Genomic DNA, 19158 nt, shown 5'->3' on the forward strand with positions numbered 1-19158 from the left:
TCCTGTCCACAGCTCCGAGTGTTCTCGTGATTTCATGCATCACACTCTGCTGGATCCTGGTGGCACTTTCAGATTGCAGACTGAGGTTCAGCCAGGCTCCGCTGCACAGAGAAAATGAAGGCAAACACCTCATTAAAATGCACCAACTCTTCACGATCCTGGAGGGAGCCTGGGAGAACTGGAGCCACCGCATGTAGTTATCTAGAGAAAACAATGCAGACCGAGCGAAGCGCCTAACAACAGTGAGAATTCATGCCAGACCTTTAAAACGCACTTTCTGTTGCCATGCGAAGAAACTGCATGGCAACAGAAACATCACCTTCGTTTCATAATAGCAATAAAACATTTGCATTGCCCGTCTCTTTACTGCAACTCCGGAGTTTGCAGCTAGTCTAAACTTCATTTCTAAACAAGCGAAAGAGGCACGAGCCAGCTGGGTGAGCCGTGTTCCAAGTTATTAAGTCCCCCATTGAACCGAGATTCGCATTGCAACGGCTCATCGCCAAAGCTATATATGCATGCCGTGCAATCGTAGAAAAGGGACAGGTACTGGCTTGCATAAGGCATCGTCTGAAATACCGGATAAACGGCGTCTCGAAACGATTTAATACGGGACAAGGGATATCTGTCGAAGGAATGTGCTGGATAATGCAGCGCTGTTGGAGAACCCCACCTGGAGCACAGTAGCTACACACAGTACTTTTGGATTGTGAGTAGTGGGTTTGATCTCAGCCAAGCCGGATCAAGCCTGGTCAGAACTTCTTGGAGTTCCGATTGCAGAAGCTAAACAGCAGTCAGGCTGTATATACTTAGGGTTATAATCAAGTCAGATCACAGAATTTCATCAGTTAAAAAACAGGCAATTGAGACCATACCAGCTTTATTTAGAGCACCCGTTTATGTGCAGCAATCCAGGTCATATGCAAAGCAGCTGAAATAGTCTGCTGAAATACAGAGCTATAGAAGCAACGCTTGAGATTCTGCAATATAGGTCAAATACCACAGCAGCCGTTGAAATGTGCTCCAACTAATCGCTCGTTTGATTAGGCGATTTCTCCTATGATTAATTTAATTGCTGCTTTCATTGATCCCTGATTATTTGATTAGAAAGGGTGGTTGCAAAAGCGCTTGATGCAATGCAATTAGCAGGGTGTACACATCGCACTGGTCTGAATCATAGCATCTGGCAAACGGTACTGGGTCCTCCCTTTTCGGTTCTGAACACTGCATTTAAGTTGCCTCTTACTGTAAAGCTTTGTTTCATTTCGGATTGACACAAAAGCAGCGCCTCCCAGCACAGCCTCTCTGTATGAGGCTCTTGAGCCGTCCTCGAGCTGTCCTGACACCGAACTAGAGCTAAAGCCACACAATGACGTCAGACCGTTCTCAACTCCCTTCCACAGAGCCGCAAATCCAGATTTTTGTTCCTAATAATAATAATAATAATAATAATAATAATAATAATAATAATAATAACCCCCTACTGCTGCAAGTACATGTTTGGTTTACTGAGTAAAACAGTGGCCTACAGTTTTTAATGGGAATGAAGCTGGTCGTTTCCATAATAAACATATTTTTTTCCCAAATAAAAAAAAAAAACGCATTGTTAAAAATAAAAAGCCTGTATATTTTAAACTAGGTTGTTAATGAGAGCGAGCTGGTCGTATAAGCCTGGGGGTGAAAATATATTTATGCTGCCAGTGTCACCGCAGTGTTTTGCAATAATTGTTTTTAACGACAACGCGGTCTGTCTGTTTAATTAATCACAGCGGAGATTGCTGTACTTAGTCGTATTATTTATGCCTCGAGCAAACACAGTTTTTCAACTATGTTTCGCTGTGGAAAAAAAACTAACGCAGTTTCTGTGAAAAGCGTGAATCAATTCAGTCGAAACTTTAGGGCAAAGTTTAGCGTCACAGGAAATACCTCACTTCCTTTAAGTAAGGTCAACATTATACTGTGGTCCTTACTCCAAACGGTATATTATAGTAACTACTGAGAAAACGTTCAGCATGTGTCATTCACAAAAAGAATTATCGGGTTGATAACCGCAGAAGTAAATATCCATGGGGCTTCAACGCTTGTTTGGTTTAAAATCGTTAGAATGGATTGTTATTAACTGAATCCCATCGTTGTTTGACCTTACCAACATGGCCGACTACCTCCCATTTCTCATTTTTTTCATGGAATATCTGGGATACTCATATCCGGTAAGGTCAATTTCCCCCAGGTCCGCCATTTCAGTTTGTTATAAGAAGTTCTCGGGGAAATTTGATTATAAAAAAACCAAACTTTTATTTATTTTAATAAATATTAGGGACAGTTTGCTGTATCCTCGATTAAATTAAGCTCAGCTGGGCGGGCTGCGTTTGGATTCTGATCATTTTAACGGCAGGGCGGCGTGGATGTCGTTATTTTTTTAAACGGGCTCTCCCAAGTTAAAGTTTTGTATGACTTGAGAGCTGAGTGTGGAAAGGAAGAGTCGAAGGGAAGGGCCTGCGAAGCCGCGGTGTCGGAGTGCCAGCCATGGCCGGGAATTTCGACTCGGAGGACCGCGTGAGTTGGTACTGGGGGAGACTAAGCCGGCAGGAGACGGTGTCCCTGTTGCACGGACAGAGACACGGAGTTTTCCTTGTAAGGGACTCGACCACCATTCCGGGGGACTACGTCCTCTCCGTCTCGGAGAATTCCAAAGTGTCCCACTACATTATCAACAGCATCAGCAACAACAGACAGTCCAGCACAGGTGAGGACGGCATGGAGACGGATTCAGCCTCAAGAAAATAATATGAAAGTGCGCGATTTATATTTTAAACGGGTTTCACTGAGAGACACACACACACACACCACACCTCCCGATGCAGATTAATACTCTCCAGTTCGGTTGCAATGCAAGCGTCACGTTCGTTTTTAAACCGATTAGTCCCGGTGACAATCTGGGATCAATTATGTCTAATTCCTGAACATTTCTTAGTCCGTACTCTGCATTGATTCGGGATGATCGCATTGTATTATTATTATTATTATTATTATTATTATTATTATTATTTACTTTAACAATCGCACAGTTGCTAAATACAATACTATAACAATAAAACACATGTTTTTTTAAATACAGTACCGTTGTTTTACCGCATAGGTGTTCACTGCAGTGTTTAAAGTTTAATATCAAAGTATTTTGCATTAGTCCAGCATTTAAAAAGTTTAGATTATCACGATGATGACCTGAAGCGATTAAGTGAGCTATTTGACTATAGAGCAGTGGTCTGCTCGGTTTAATTTTCAAGCACAGTGGTGAACAGCACGTTCTATTTACATACTAATTTGCCTATCGCCATGCCAGATGATATCGCCTGGGCTTGAGAGTAACGGTGTGTATATCTGTACAATCTCCATGGAGATCGCCTTTATCACACGGTATTAGGGTTCGGTGACTCATTTTATCACTGCACCCCTCTTATGTGAGTATTTATCATCAGATGCATTTCAAAGTAACTAAAAATACATTCTAGTTCTCCTTAGAGGATGCACTTGGGGGCTACAAATAATATTCATCTTCAGTGATAATTCATATTTCATTAACAGTACCTTATGTAGAGAAAGCAACAGCTTGCATCTCTGCATTGTGCACAACCCAGTCATTTTGCAGTAATAAGCCCCTATTTTACAGTTTCTTTTTCTGGGCTTTTCTCTGTTATAGTGCTTAAAGAAAGCAAAGGTGCACTGAGAGATCATACCAATTGGCCTGCAGTCTTCCTAATTATCCAGAGAGGCTTGTCCAGGTTGATGCTTCTCCGAATGGCCATTGCGTGATCGTTTGACTCTTGCACACGCCTTGGGGTGGGGATTTGAAATATTCTGGAAGAAATCTTGAGTAATGATTTTAAAGTAAATATTCACTGTCTGTGATTCAGCTGTGCCAGTGAGCTCGGTTGTGTTTACCAGTATGAATCATTGCTCAGGATTTCTCAATGCTCGTCTTATTTTCCTACCTGTTCAGATGAAAGGTCTCTTGGGTGTGACTAGCGTGTGCTCTGAAAGAGAAATCTTAACAGCGTGCTTCAGCGATGGAAATACCCTGCGACCCCCTCCCCTAATTTATATAATACTTTAGATTAATTAGGAAGGGCTTTCTCCCCCCAGCATGGTCATTTCTAAAGTGTCTACAGCCCTGATGAAGGCATTCTGCAGTCTGCTTGATTTTTTCTGTTTCGGAGTTTGAGAAGTTAGAAAAGGAACCTCAAGTGTCCAAGAGTACGTTTCTACTTCCCAGACTCTTCATTCTCTGATTTTTAGAGGGTTGTTTTTCTAACCCCTTGTTGAGATTTGCCCCTCAAATGATCAGATGGCTCTGATCATAATATGAAGAAATCATTAACTTTCTTTTTTTTCTTTCTTTCTTTCTTTTCCCCTTCCTTATTTGTTTAGGATTAAGCCCCCCTAGGTTCCGGATAGGAGACCAGGAATTCGAGGCACTCCCCGCCCTTCTGGAGTTCTATAAAATCCACTACCTGGACACTACCACCTTGATAGAGCCCATTTCCAAATCCAAACACTCTGGCGGCGGAGGGGGGCCGCTTGCTGGGGGCGGGCCGGCGCTCTCCCAGCGTCCGGAGGATGCTGAGTACGTGCGCGCCCTCTTCGACTTCCCCGGCAACGACGAGGAGGACCTGCCCTTCCGCAAGGGGGACATCCTGCGCGTGCAGGAGAAGCCGGAGGAGCAGTGGTGGAACGCGGCCAACGTGGAGGGCAGGTCGGGCATGATCCCCGTCCCCTACGTGGAGAAATACCGGCCCTCGTCCCCCACCGGCGGAGGTAACCAGGACGGGCAGCTCCCGCAGCCGCCACTCCCAGGCGGGCAGGAGCCAGGGGCGTACGCCCAGCCCAGCCTCAACACTCCGCTCCCCAACCTCCAGAACGGGCCCGTTTTTGCCAGGGCTATCCAGAAGCGAGTCCCCAATGCCTATGACAAGACGGCCTTGGCTTTAGAGGTACATAAAACTAGAGGGGGGTGGGGGAGGGTTTGAGCCAAAGGGTATTCTTCTCTGGTATTTTGAAATGGGAGGCCGAGGGTTACATTTCTATGTGCTGTTGCATAAACCGTAGGCTTTGGGACTTTAAACTGGCCTTTCCTGAAGGTTATTCTTGATGTGTTTTTTGGGAAGAATAAAATATTAAATGCAGAGAGCAATGGATTTGTGTTCAGTTAGCTCAGTGTTAATGGACTTGGCTCCTTCTGATGTGGGATTTGTGATGGAATCTCCTGTGCCAGTAGTCAGCGTGCAATTTATTGAATGCCTCCCCCCCCCCTTCTGTTGTCATTATAAGGGCTGATCCTTTTAAAATTGATTCAGTGCCCCAATTAACACTAATGCATTGAGAACCAAATGCTGTAAGCATTAATATGTATCCATCTGAATGGAGCTGACCAGTTCTAATTCCTGTAGTACATAAAACACTTTGACAAGTTGAAGGTATTGAGAATTGCTATACCACATATGTGTTGGGGCTGGAAATAACATTAAGCCATTGCTATGCTTTATAATGGCTGTGACTCGTGCCTTCATTTTGATTTCATCACGCTCCCAGTGTGTGTTTTACTAAGATGACTAATAAAGATCTTGCCATTGTGTCACCATAGCAAAACCTGGAAACATTTCAAGTGCTAAGAATTATTTGCCTTTTTTATTTCTTTTTTTTTGGTATTCTGCCAGTGCTGTAAAAAAACCATGAGTATTTTAGAAAAAAAGTAACCCAAAAATGGGGGTTTCCAGTTTTTGGTTTTTGTTGTGTGAATGATTCGCCTGTGTCTTGAAGCCGTACAGCCGTGCCCTCCTTTGTTCAGTTCTCTGCAGGGCTGTCCAGGTATTTCCTTCATTTCAATTCCTGGCATTCCTCTTGGGGATGTGGTTCAGGGGAAGGGTGAAGCGTGTCACTGCGGGGCGGAGCGCGGTGATTATTAAACAAAAAAACAAAAAAAAAACACGCTCGTTTGGTCACTGCTTTGTCACCAGCGTCGGGGTCAATTCCTGTTTCTCAATTCCAATTATTTTTTAAAATCTATTCCCAATTCCAACACGTCATTGATCACAATTGCAATGAGCAGAGTTCTGTTAAAATGAGCTTCTCGCAGTGACAACATGTTACTTCAATTGAAATTCAGAGCAGTGGAATAATCACAGTTATGTCTCTAAAATATAAGTCCCGATTCCATGGAAGGAATTAGAATTGGGAACTGATTTTAAAAGGCAACCCTGCTTGTTACTTTAAATCCCTTTCCGCAGTGAATTACAATACCGACGCTCGCATGAAGGCTTTGCGTGCTGCATTGAATTACCAGAGATGAATGCTGCATACAGCCCGCTTGTCTTGAAAGTTTTGCAATTAGCAGAAAGGTTGTTTGGGCCTGTAGTCCAAAGATATATTTTTGGAAAGCTTTTTGGAAGACTGTAATTATGCTGCTTATTACTGGATAATTGTTTGATGGCTCAGATTTCATTTGCATGCTTCCAGATTTGATTAGGACTTCAAAAGGCTGAAGTCTTCAATTGGGCTGCTGTTTCGAGAGTGCTTGCATGAACCCGCACCTCTCTTTCCAGGAGAGATGATGCTGTTGCACACACAGTGAGTGAGGGTTGCACAGCTTGGCATTGCACTCTATTCACGGCTATGTCGTTGCTGTGCAGTTACACAGTACAGTCTGTCTTGTTCTGGGAAGGTGCAGCTCTCATTACGAAGGGGTGTTTGTTGGCTCAATTCTTGTGCAGTGCTTTATCTAAGTAGGGAAACATGCATTCAGTTTGTAGCACAAATCGACTGATTCCTGTTGCTTTGATGGGATGCATCAGCTATCAAAGCATGTCAACAGGTCTGTACTGTTACACTTCTGCAGAAACATACGTTGTTCTCCTGGGTTCCATCTGCCTCCTGCATTTCCGTATCTAATTAAAGAGACTCAATGAGACCGTGGCGGATAGCTGGATAGGGAGATCTGCCTTGTATTCACTTTCATCCTTCTGCCATCGGTACTTCAGACACTTGAGAGACGCACGCTGGCTTTCAAACCGCCCGTGTGTGTGTGTGTTTATTATGCAGCTCTGTGTTTTAGCTTGCTTTGTTGAGTCCTCTGAAGTGTGGTGCTCGTATTGATTTGAAACTCATGAAGGTCATTCTTTAAGATTCCTTGATGCCATAGAAAAAATAAAGTACAAATCCCATAAGCACGAACGAGTCGCATCAAGACAGAAAAATGTCAAGGCAGACTATTACTTTTCACGTGAAGGCTAGATTGTTAAGGAGAATGCATTTCCCAGCTCTTGGTATGTCGTGAAGATTGCCTGATGTTGGTGTACTGTGCTTTCTGACTTTGCAATACACCATTCAAAGAGAAATGCCTGTACATTCCTACACTGGGTAATTGAAAAAAAAACCCAAGCTTTCTTTTCAATTCATAGGTGGGCTTTCCTCTTTCATACAGCAGAGAATTCTCAGCAGTCCTCGGACCTTCCTGGCAGAAGTTCAGCTGCAGACTCAGGCCAAATTCAACAGGAAATGCTTTCTGTTGAAGTGCATTTCCTGACACTGAGTTCTTTAGTAAGCAATGACTTCCAGTCCAGGACAGCAGAGGAGTGCTGGCGCTGGTCCAGGGCTGGGTTAGCGTGTGGGTCACACCCTTGCTGCTTGCACAGTCTCCTTCTCAAGGTTACGAAGAGAGCCGGGATCCTGAATATTGCAGCATCCTCTAGCTTTAATAACGGCCTTTTTTATGTTCCTGTTTGATCAAGTATTAACGCTTCATCACCTAAATGATTTTAAGAAAGTTAGAAAAACCTATCTTGGCAACTGAACTGTATATTTCCCCCTCCGATACATGTAAGGAAATTGTATGTTGTAGATCATTCATATCTTGACAACGTGTGGCTGGGAGATCGTTCAGCGATGTAGTATTGATTTGTGGTCCACACTGTTCAGTACATAGGGGAGAGTTATTTTATCCTTTGCAAAACTCTATCCCTGTGATGTGTTTTTTGCACTCAGGGCTGTATTCAGCACAATGCAATTCTACCAATTTAAACAATGTGTTTTGCATCAGATCCCTTATCCATTGACATTTAAAATATATAGTCCACCCCCAAGATGGTTTGCCACATGTACGGTAGAGCAGCATTTTCTGCATTGCACGCACACAGAGCAGTAAGGCACGCAGGAAGACGTTTAATCCGGCTCCCGCTTAGCGCTGGTGTCTGCAGCAAAGAACATCTTCACAGCTGTTTACAGTTCCCTCAGACAGAGCCGTCTCTCTGTGCTGCTGAAACTCCTCCAGCAGCTGCCCTGTAATTGCAAGATGATCTGTTGCTTTATCCTACGAAGTGGCTGCTGCTACTACCTGGTAATGAGAAGACATTGCTAAACCCCCGAAGCAAGACTATTAATGGATAAATGGATCAGTCAGTCACAAAGCTAACTTGTTTTTATATGGTGCAGATTTTGATTGAAATATCTTTGCTTTGCCGTCCCCAAATGGATTTTGTCTCCGCTCTAGAAATGCTCTGTACTGTAACACCTGAAGTAGACTCAGTATGTTGAAGAGAAATTTAAACATGAATTACTGGGGTGTATTTAAACAGGATTGAAGTCATTGGGATGTAATGACTGAAAACCAAACTGATATGCAAAGGGAATCTACCGAAGAATGGATTGGTTCAGCTGTTCAGACCCATGCCAAGTTACAGTAGTGTTTAAGATCTGTTCAGAGACTGCTGTGTGTGTCGCGTCTCGGCACGTTGTGATTGTAGAAATCCTTACTACATGCTTAGGGGCTAGACGAAAACCACAAGCGAGGTGCTGCTGAGATTCAGAACATTCAGTCATTAAATGAAGGCCTTACTGGAGCTGCTTTATGTTGCTTTTATTTTTAATTTATTTCTTGATTGCAAACATTATTTCTGTGTGGACTTCATGAGCTTTGGGTTTTGGATTGTAAAGAAAGGAGTTGAAAGGACCTTGTAGTAGTTTTTATTTGCTTTATTCCAAGCTGTTCGGTGATGGAGCTGCTCACAGCACTGGTTAGATTACGTTGAGGAAAATATGTAGCATGGTTTACAAATTCCCAAAGAGCCGCTTTGAAAGAGTCTTTGATTCATGTCTGGAAATTCCTTGTCATCAAAATTTGTCAGCTGGGCTCGTGGTCAAATCTGTATTGTGTAGAGCTGTTTTTTCTTCTTTTTTTTTTCTTGTTGAATTAATTGCAGTTTTAATAAATTAAAATGTCAGATGCATTTGCCTTGCTTAGATGAGTGAGTGACACAGTTAGGATAAAGTTTAGGTTTTATCAACTTTGCAGTGTATTGACCCCCCCCTAGTGGCACTGATTTGAGGTTGCAGGTGGAATTAGAAATCATATTTGGTCTGTGTGCCCCCCACTAAACTGGAACACAGCATGCCGACTACATTACAATGCACATAGTTTGTTTCCTAAAACGTAAGAGTTGCTCTCTTTGTGGTCTCAATTATAATGCATTGAAATCCAGTGAACTGAAATGATCCCGAGTCACGTCCGGGGTACAGTAAAGTATTTTAAAGTGTTTGTCTTCCTCCCCCAGGTTGGTGACATGGTGAAGGTGATGAAGATCAATGTGAACGGTCAGTGGGAGGGGGAGTGCAAAGGCAAGCGCGGCCACTTCCCCTTCACACACGTGCGGCTCCTCGACCAGCAGAACCCAGAGGAGGACTTGAGCTGAGAGCGGCTGGCTGGGACCCACCTTCCATCCACATCATCCCCATCACAGTCACCCCACTGCCCGACCCAAAAACAAGTCAGCTGTGTCTCTGATCCCTCTCTCCCTGTCTCCCTGGGATCCATATTCAGAAAGCATTAGCGCGCTGGTAAAGGCATAGCACAGGACGCATTTGAAGTTTCCCCTTAAAGGATCCGGAATCGGGGAATCTGTTCACATTAAACAACAACAAAAAAACTACAACGAATGCGTGTGTAAAATAATGCTTGTGGCTCGTTGCTGTATTATATACATGTAACCTTTCTTTAATTAACTTTGTGGGGCTCCTCGAGGGAGATGCTTTACCCTATCTGTTTTCTTCATTTCTTACATATGAATATATTAGGATTAAAGTAATCTCATACTCAGTGGTGTTGGGGGTGGCTTAACAACGAAGGCACGCGGGCAGATGTCCATGCAAGCAATGCCATGCCATAGGAAAGTTCATCAGCAATCGCACAATTGCAGTAAAAGTTATGAATTTATATATGATGTGGTTACTGAGAGACTAATGCTTTCTGAATATAGTGTTTCATCCCCTCCTCCCTCCACCGGTCCCGGTTGCATTGAATCTTTTTAAGGGTTTACGACAAGCAAGCTAGGATTGGCCGACTGTTCCACTAGATCCTGAAGAGCTCAGACTTGACCAAGGTACTGACGAATAAAGGGGCTTGCCAAATTAATATCCACTGTTTCAATCAAACACTAGGTGATGTTTTTCCCCCTCCTGTTTCTAAATGGATGCATCTTGTAGTGCATTAAATATGAGCGGTATGAGGGTTATGTAGATTTCCTGATTTTGTTTTAAATATATTCTACCCCCTATTCCAGTGTTGACACTATCTAGCACCATTTCGGCTTGCTACCCTTTTCTTTCACGTCTCACGCCTGCTTTAAATTCTCAGTAGAAGCCACTTTGTTTGTCACAATGGTGGAGATCATCCCACATCTACTTATGACGTCAAGGTGCACACAAAGCTGCCCTGTGAGGAGTGGAGAAAGACTTTGGTGGCAGCTGAAGTTTATATAATTCTGCGCCATTAGCTGAAACAGCATGACCGTGGCAAACACGCTGTCACTCACACAATTCATTGAGAAACGGGTCTGCTTCTCTGTGTTAAAAACACTTGCCTGAATACCGTGCAGAACAGAAAACCGCATCTGCCGACGAGGACTGTTGTCGGAAGATTCACAGCAGGCAGACCACTGGGAATAAAGCAGCCCAGGACTTTCTGAGTCTGGCCAGCTTGTTTCTAGAATCACACATTATGGGGCGAAATGCAGAGCAATGAAGAATTGACTGGATTGTGTAATCAGTGCAATGGATCTGGGGATCTGAATGGAACAGAAATTGCTAAGAGCTATAATCATTTAAACATACATTACATCATGTATTCACACCCTTTTTTTTTTTAAACCAAGTTAGCCTGGGCACGATTTGAATTTGCTTAAACTGAGAATGATTTAAGTTGCTTATTTGAAAGATTTTCTCTAGTGTTCTATGTTGCTCTGATGAGTTCGTTTTAAAATACGGTCTTTAGAATATTCAATTACCAAAAAACACTAAACCCTCTTGGCACTGCCCTAGACTAGACGCAGCACTGCAGTGCAGATTTCAATAAGAAGTAACTGCAGCAGCACTGCACCCATACACTTTATTTGTCCTTTTCTTGGGCTGTGTGTTTGCAATCCAGCCTAGCCCTTCAAGGACACTTTGATGTATTTGCATTATCCCGTGTTCATTCACTAACCTTTTGTTAAGCATTAATGTGTCACTGATTGCAGTGTAGGCCAGTGGCTCTCCGTTCCAGTTCCCTCTGGCTCTGATACAGGGTTTGGTGAACTTGGCCCTTCCCATTAAACCTCTATCCAGGTCCTTAAACAGTTCACCGTTTCATTTTCATCTGTTTCACAGACTTGATTATGCACATTAATGTATCTTGGTATAACAGGCATAAAGCTGGTTTCATACACCCTGGTTAGCATAGACTGGACCCAATGTTGTACCTATAGCTGAGTTAGTCCAACATCAATGTAATCAAGGGCTGTGAAACAGGCTTCTGGCTATCTAACCAGTTCCAAAAGATTGAATTATATTATATGTGCTCTTGAATGGATTAAGTTGGGTTTCTTTTTAAATGATTGGATGAATAAATAAATAAATAAACACATTTTAGATTCACTTTATTTAAAACCCAGACTGTTTGTTGCCACCAGGAGCTGGAGTCGGGAGCAGCTGATTTTGGGGCTGCTGCAATATTGCACCCCTGGGTTTTTATTTGCTCGACAGCATCTAAAAATTGCTCGTGTGTGTTTGAGCAGGCCGAGACTGGAGCAGTCTTTTGTTCTAAGCAGGCCTGTTCCAGTCTGCCTTTGTCTTCTCCAGTGTACCAAGTAAACCTCTGTAAAGCAGTGTGTTGCTTCTATGAGCTGATGCTGCTGCATATCAATGGACTCCACAGGAATCACGTGATCGAGCCCCTTTAGCTTGAGCAGTCTGTCTCAAATGCAGCATCACGCAACTCCGTGTCGACTCTCTGTCTGCGTCTGGCAGCCTGGATGAGAGTTTGTAAGAGAGCGGCTTTTGATCTGGGGCGATCGGTTCATTTCAAAGTGATACGAACAGTCTGTGTGTTCCGGGTCGTACACACAGTCTCGCTGCCTTTGGGTTTTACCTTCAGCTGTTTCCCCTTTCCCAGTTAGATGATTGTTTAGCTGCTGTTGCTTCTTTCATTCATCAGTGTCATGGACATTTCCAGACACTGCAGCCCGCAGGGGGTTTGCCAGTCTCCTAAGCAGCAGATTCTGCATTCTCTTACTTGCTGTAAGCAGCAGCAAAGTCTGCCTCATTGTCTTGACCGCTGTGTCATTTAAAATATATATATATATACATATACACACAGATATTTTCTGATCATGAATCTGAACTGTGGGAGACCTGTTTTAATACCACTAAGAAATGCAGTTTTAGATAAGAAAAAACATCAGTACTTTTTTTTTTGTTCCAGTACCACTATTACCGTGGGAGACGGCAGTGTGGTGGATAAAGATGAAATCATTGTTCAGACACTGGCATAGTTATCGCATATTAGATTTGATCTAAAACTGATCAATCCATACAAGCCTGTTTTAAAAAGAAATATTGGGCACCAAGTTCTGTGTTTAAAATGTTGAAATCCCTTTTATGCTTGCTCTGCTTTTGTCTGTGTGGTTTTGCATGCGAGTGCGTGTTCGTATGCGAATTCCCTGATCAGTACTGTTTGTCATTGTCTGTGTTTGCATCGCTACAGTACTGACGCAGCAGGTGCATCTTTTGAAAAGCATTAAAGCGAATTCAGAAACTTCAGTCACTGTAAAGGTGTTATTGTAAATAGCGTTGTATAGAGAAGCACTTAACCAGCCCTATACCACTGTGGTTCATTTAAAGTGTTACAGGAGGTTTGTATACGATCCTGACAAACTCTGTAGCTATTGATGAAATATATAAAGCAGTACAGTTCAGGAAAGGGTCGTGTGGCAATGGTCTTTGTATGGATCCTGCAGAAAATGATTTATATGCAAATGCCTATGGTATTCATCTGTAGATATTTTTTTGGAATGAGTATTCCTGTGATTGCATGCATGTGCTAAACCACCTGATCTACAGTGTCTCCTGCTGTAAAACCACCTGCACCCATCTTCAGCACCACTGGAGTCATACTGAACCATGTTACAAAATGCTGCTATTCAGAAAGTGGTACGTTTCATCTTCGAATCTTAATGTTTTGAACTCTCTAGAATACTGTTTGAAACGAGAAGCCGCCCACACAACATAAAGATTTCGTTAGATTGTAATTTACGAACTAGACCTAATTGGAGAACAACACTATCAATAACAGCAATGAATGAGGTCAGTCCTGTTCAACCTATTGGTCATTTTACTGATGAATTGATTAACCCAGCCCCACACACACGCCCAAAGGTCTGTGTATTGCTTTAAGATGTCAATAATCCTAGCATCTAGTCCAACATTACAATCTAAATTTGGGTTATCGACTTCTTCAATAGCAGGAGTAAAAGATCATGAAACGTCAAAGTGATGCAAATGTCAAAACGTTAAGCCGAACGTGTCATAAAAGCCCAGGTATCCATCGAGCGGTTTTTGGTCTGATTCCAGATAGAATGGCTTGCTCTTGGCTGTTTCTCTGTCGTGTGTGTGTGTGTGTGTGTGATCCTGACTGTGACTCGTCTTCCCAAGTGAAAAGGAGGAACCCAATAAAATAAACTGCAGCAGATCAACTGTACCGCCAAACAATTTAAATGCAAATGGAGTCATAGGCAGTTTGCCAGATGTTTTGATGTGACCGGTAATATTGACCTGCTCGAGACGTTAAATAAAGCCAAACGCTGGGCTTTCCAGCATGTCAGAGTGTCATAATCATGCATTTTTAACATGGAAAACCCAGTCCTAATAACTAGTATCGTTTACACATTCCTCGTTCACATCGGGGTATATTATGTACGGAACACCCAGCCTGTTGCTTTTGTGTTACATATATATCAGACATGCTTCATACAGTCTGTCTGTTCAGGTGTGTGTTTCGGAGACTGTGGTCTGTGGCACGTCTGTGTGGAAGCAAACCTAGGACCCCCCCCCCCAAAAAAAAAAACAAAAAACTGGGGTGTTAATGATGAACAACATGCACTTGCTATGTATGTTTTTATCATTATTAGAATTCTGTTCTACTGATAATTTAACAAAGCTTTCCTGATAGACTGCATTTGAACACAGAGAATTGCTTGTTGTGACTCAGTTTGCTTATCCACGGTGCTAAAAACCAGGCCATGTTAAACATATCCCTTTCTGAACGACCCCACCCCTGTGATGTTCTGCCCACGTAGTCGGCTTCTTTTTCTTTATGTGTTTAATGATTCTCATTTGTTGTTCATGCCTATACATATTTTTAAAATTCTTATTTTTGTAATAACCGTGTGTAATTGGTTTTCTTCTTTGGGTTTTGGGAGGGGGAGTTGCAAATAGAAATCGTGATTTATATTAACATGAAGATGTGCCATTGTATTATAACCCTATATATTCCTTCATGCCAGTTGAAATTGACTTTTTTTATTTTCTGTAGCATGTAATGTATGTTTATAATATACCTAGCAAATAAAGCCAATTGACAAATTAGCTGTTTTTGTCTGTTTGTTTGAATCATCTGTAAGTAATAACGTGAAGCACGGCATTCTTTCATTTTCATTCTGTGTTAAAATGATTTCTTTCTACCCAGCCCTCTTATTTTAAACTCCGTGTCACGGGTCTCCTTGTATTAAATCAAGGTGCCCCAAAGAATTTTTTTTTCACAAATAGAGTAAAACCTAATCCGACATCGCTCAGGACTGGAGAATTGTGCCGGATTCTACAGTGTGCTTGTTTACAGAGGTGCTGTAACATCTCGGGTATAAATAACAATCCATTTGAATACTCAAGCTCAGGACATGCAGCAGAAGTTCAGTCCAGGTATCTTCTGTAATTCAAGAACTGCATTAATTTTCTCCATTACGTAAACAAGGATTTTACTGTACTTTTACCCACAGGACATACTTGCTTATACATGTTTCTATCACCGCAGCAAAACAGTTACTCAAGATCAACATTTCAGGCTTTTCTACTTCTGCATTTATTATACTGGCTGATAATAGATAATGGCACAGTTGTGAACAGAGGATATTGCATAGCTAAAGTATAGAACTATATGTGTGCTTCCCTGCAAAACCAAAATCAATACAAACCCAGAATTGCAAATCCATGATGCTACTTCGCTTTATGTATTCACTTTGTGTTGTTCAAAACCTTTTCTTAAAAAGAGAAAAATAATATTTAAAGCCAAATTCACCAAAACTAAAACCATGTCATCGAGAATTTAAGGAGGGGGGTATATTGCAAAGTGCAGGATGATGACCAGCTATGTCAAGCGGGTGAAAAAATCCAAGATTATACAAATGATTGCTGGAGGTGTTGTTCTGGGAAAACCCCACTATTTATTAAGAATGTATTTCCTGAATTTTCACTCGTGCTCATTAAGAGTGCTGTGCAGGGGAGAAAAAGCCGTTTACAGTTTTAAAAATAAAACACACACCTTTAAATGTTACTGAATCTATGAAATGCTGCTGGGCAGAATATACACAATAAAGGAAGGAAACAATGTAGCCATTGCTAGCAGGATTTATATGTCAGGTAGGTTCATTTAAACCATTTATTTTACAGGGCCATTCAATTATGATGATATCCATGCAGCACATTCAACCCTTTCATTTCCTGAAATACACAGTTTTGTTTGCCGGCAGGTAGGTTATTGATTTTCTGCTCCTAAAACTACCAGCACCTCTTGCGGTTGGTCAATGTTCAAGCCTCCTTCATAAAAGTTTCATTTTGCACAGTCATTTTCATTGTTTCCCCATGCTTTTCTCTTTCTATACCATAATTTACTATAACTTGCCATGTTTTTTTTTTAACATGCTTTACCATACCTCTGGGCTTTACAATGCTCACCTATGCTTTCACTATACTGTATTAAACCTGGCCATGCTTTTACTATGCTAAACTTGTATAAGAGCTATACTGAAGGTACAGCATACTGAAGGGGTTCATATAAAAAATGAATGTGCACAGTAATGTGAAATGTTCTGTATGCAGGTCATGGAAATAATGTGAGCCAAGCAAGCATGCTGTTTTGGGAAATTATGAATGTCATCTGCAAAGCCTGTTTGAATAAACTGGCTGCTGCATTGGCTGGTGTGCTGATGCGGGGGGCTGCAACATTGCTGTGTGCGTAGGTCAGGTTATGTGACTTACTACCCTGTCATCTTTGCAGGCTGGCATTGTGCTTCAATTCCGCAGATAAACTCTTTCCCAAGCGTCCTGCGTACCTGTGTCCAGCTCCTTCAAACACATTTCAGCTCTCTTCATAATCATCTTGGCTCTTCTGTCAGGCTCTGAGCCCCTTTGACAAAGCAGCTCTTCTGCAGCCCCTGTTGAAAAGCACACTGACGGTACAGCACTCTGACTGGCACACGTTTCCCAGAGACAGGAGAGGTCACTGAGCTGGAGAAACCCCTGATCACCTGGCAGAACAGGGCTAACCAAAATGACACAAAATCTGGGTTGAATGTTTGATGCACTAGAAGGGATTGGAAAGTGCCGTCGTGCGACTGAATGACGTTTTCGTGAGATGTGGGCAAAACCACTGAAATCTCTTAACCCTAGTAACCTGAAATAACCCTAACAGCACCATTACCAGAAACCAGTATGACCAGCAATGGGTACACAATCGATTTGAAACTAATATTGCACAGTGATTCCACTGTAGTTACTGACATGGTGCTTACACAATACAAATAGCTTCCCATTGGTCTGTCATTGCCCTAATAATAATGCAATACTATTCACTTTCTGTTTGATCTAAATAATATACTGCACGCCTGCACCCTGATTCATGTGCATTCAATAGTCTTGAAAAATAAAATAATAGATATAATAATAATAATAATAATAATAATAATAATAATAATAATAATTATAAGTATAATAATACCTTTATTTTTGTATAGCGCCTTTCATAGTGGACCACCATCACAAAGCGCTTTACAGAGGTAGGCTGTGAACTGTGCAGAGTCACTTACAATAGGATGTTGTAATATATAGAGAGAGACTGCAGTTAGCAGCTCTGCATCCAAGGAGAATGGATTTTCCCTGTCTTTCGTAATGATGGCGTTCTCGTGCACTCAGCTGGGGAACGAGTCTTTTAACAGAGGCAGGAAGACAGAGACCACAAATGCAAAGCAAAGTAAATCTGTGTTGCCGGGGGCGACCGTTGCCATGTTTGCCTAGCAGAATAGAGGATAACCACCCGGGCCCGTTATAACAATTTAATAGCGGTGTCAAATTCTGCCCAGTATTGACTGCGTGCCTGAATCCATGTAGCTCGAGTTAATCGCGCTGGGTTTACATTATTATTATTATTATTATTATTATTATTATTATTATTATTATTATTATTATTATTATTATTATTATTATTAATAATAATAATAATAATAATAATAATACTGTGTCCCTGTCATTGTCGTTGATCGTGTTATCGCAGCTGCTGCGGACAGTAACCTCGCAGTCTGGATTTTTTTCAATACGGTCTTTTCTTCGGTGCTAAGCTGCATTCCACCATTGCATTCACAAGGTGAAAATCCGACATGAATGTATGACAAGGACTGATGACGAGGATGCCTTAGATTCGTTTTACCTTTACTGGTACAAGTGGATTGTGCAAGAACGAAAGTGTACAAACCCTTAGAGAAATCCATACCGGTGGCGCCACGGGAGTGTTAATTGCTATCAAAAAATCCTAATTCAGTTTGTGATTTTTCAGCAGAGGTTTTCTCTAATGAGATATAATGAAAGTAACAGACTTTTTTGTTTTATCACAGCATTATACAATGAAGTGATATCATTCAGCCCCGAATCACGCAGTGGGAAAGGGTATAGTTACAAACCACAAATGTAATAACTGTCCACAAATGTAATATCTCCCACAAATGTAATAACCACCTGCCCACATATATAATGCCTCCCACAAATGTTGCATCCATGATAATGCCTGTGAATTAGTTTGCACATATTTATTTATGTATTTAAATAGCAGTTTAACAGGTTATTGCATTTGTGGGAGATATTACATTTGTGGGCAGGTGGTTATTGCATTTGTGGGAGATATTGCATTTGTGGTTAGTACAAGGTTCGTCAGAGCATCCATCTACCGTTTGTATTTTAGAGCTGCAGTGTTGAATTTGACAGCTGTGACACCCGCACGGATACCAGGGTAGGTAGTCATACATTTAAATATTTAAGAATTCCCCTGTCTGGTCACGTTCTACGTTCTTTGCATTTAATGCAAATTACACCAGCTGCTCCACCCCACCCCACAAAATAAATAATAATAATAATAATAATAATAATAATAAAAAAAAAAAAAAATTAAAAAAAAAAACCTTTGATTTTTGGATAGGGTGTGTGTATCAGTCAAAACAGCTGACAAATAAAATAAATACATTGTACAAACGATGTATACTAATCAGGCCACACTGTTGTCACCATGTACGGGGCTGTGCGAACTAATTACAGTACAGTTACGGTCGCTATTATTTTGTGCACGCCATTTTAAACAAAGAAACGTGTTTTTTTTTCATCTCATTACTATTCATAAAAACGCGTTTTCTGTGTCAGCCACAGTGCCGTATACCCGACAACCACAATATTGTTCATAATAATAACAACCGCATCCCTAGCATGGATACACCCAGCATCTCACACAACGCGACCCACCAGCAGTTACCTTTCTGTCGTTGC

The 19158-nt window shown here is 41.7% G+C and overlaps 1 protein-coding gene across 2 annotated transcripts; it reads left to right on the forward strand.

Annotated features, from left to right (window-relative positions):
- Positions 1-1895: 1895 nt before the first annotated feature.
- Positions 1896-14946, forward strand: LOC117964278 (adapter molecule crk-like). 2 transcript variants are annotated; one of them, XM_034907388.2, is made up of 3 exons: positions 1896-2746; positions 4429-4815; positions 9603-9741. In XM_034907388.2, the coding sequence occupies exons 1-3, from the start codon at positions 2527-2529 to the stop codon at positions 9608-9610; spliced, it is 615 nt and encodes a 204-aa protein (XP_034763279.2). In that variant the 5' UTR covers positions 1896-2526; the 3' UTR covers positions 9611-9741. The 2 variants fall into 2 exon arrangements, with proteins under 2 accessions (XP_034763279.2, XP_034763278.2); XM_034907387.2 differs by having other exon boundaries at positions 1904-2746; positions 4429-4991; positions 9603-14946.
- The last annotated feature ends 4212 nt before the right edge of the window (positions 14947-19158 follow it).

This window comes from Acipenser ruthenus, chromosome 26, assembly GCF_902713425.1.
Source record: "Acipenser ruthenus chromosome 26, fAciRut3.2 maternal haplotype, whole genome shotgun sequence".
NCBI classification, from domain to species: domain Eukaryota; kingdom Metazoa; phylum Chordata; class Actinopteri; order Acipenseriformes; family Acipenseridae; genus Acipenser; species Acipenser ruthenus.

Excerpts from the sequence above, each read along its gene's own strand:
- LOC117964278 (XM_034907387.2), top strand. The coding sequence starts at position 2,527 with ATGGCCGGGAATTTCGACTCGGAGGACCGCGTGAGTTGGTACTGGGGG. Across the intron at positions 2,747-4,428 it reads CAACAGACAGTCCAGCACAG|GATTAAGCCCCCCTAGGTTC; the intron begins GTGAGGACGGCA and ends TTATTTGTTTAG. Across the intron at positions 4,992-9,602 it reads AGACGGCCTTGGCTTTAGAG|GTTGGTGACATGGTGAAGGT; the intron begins GTACATAAAACT and ends TTCCTCCCCCAG.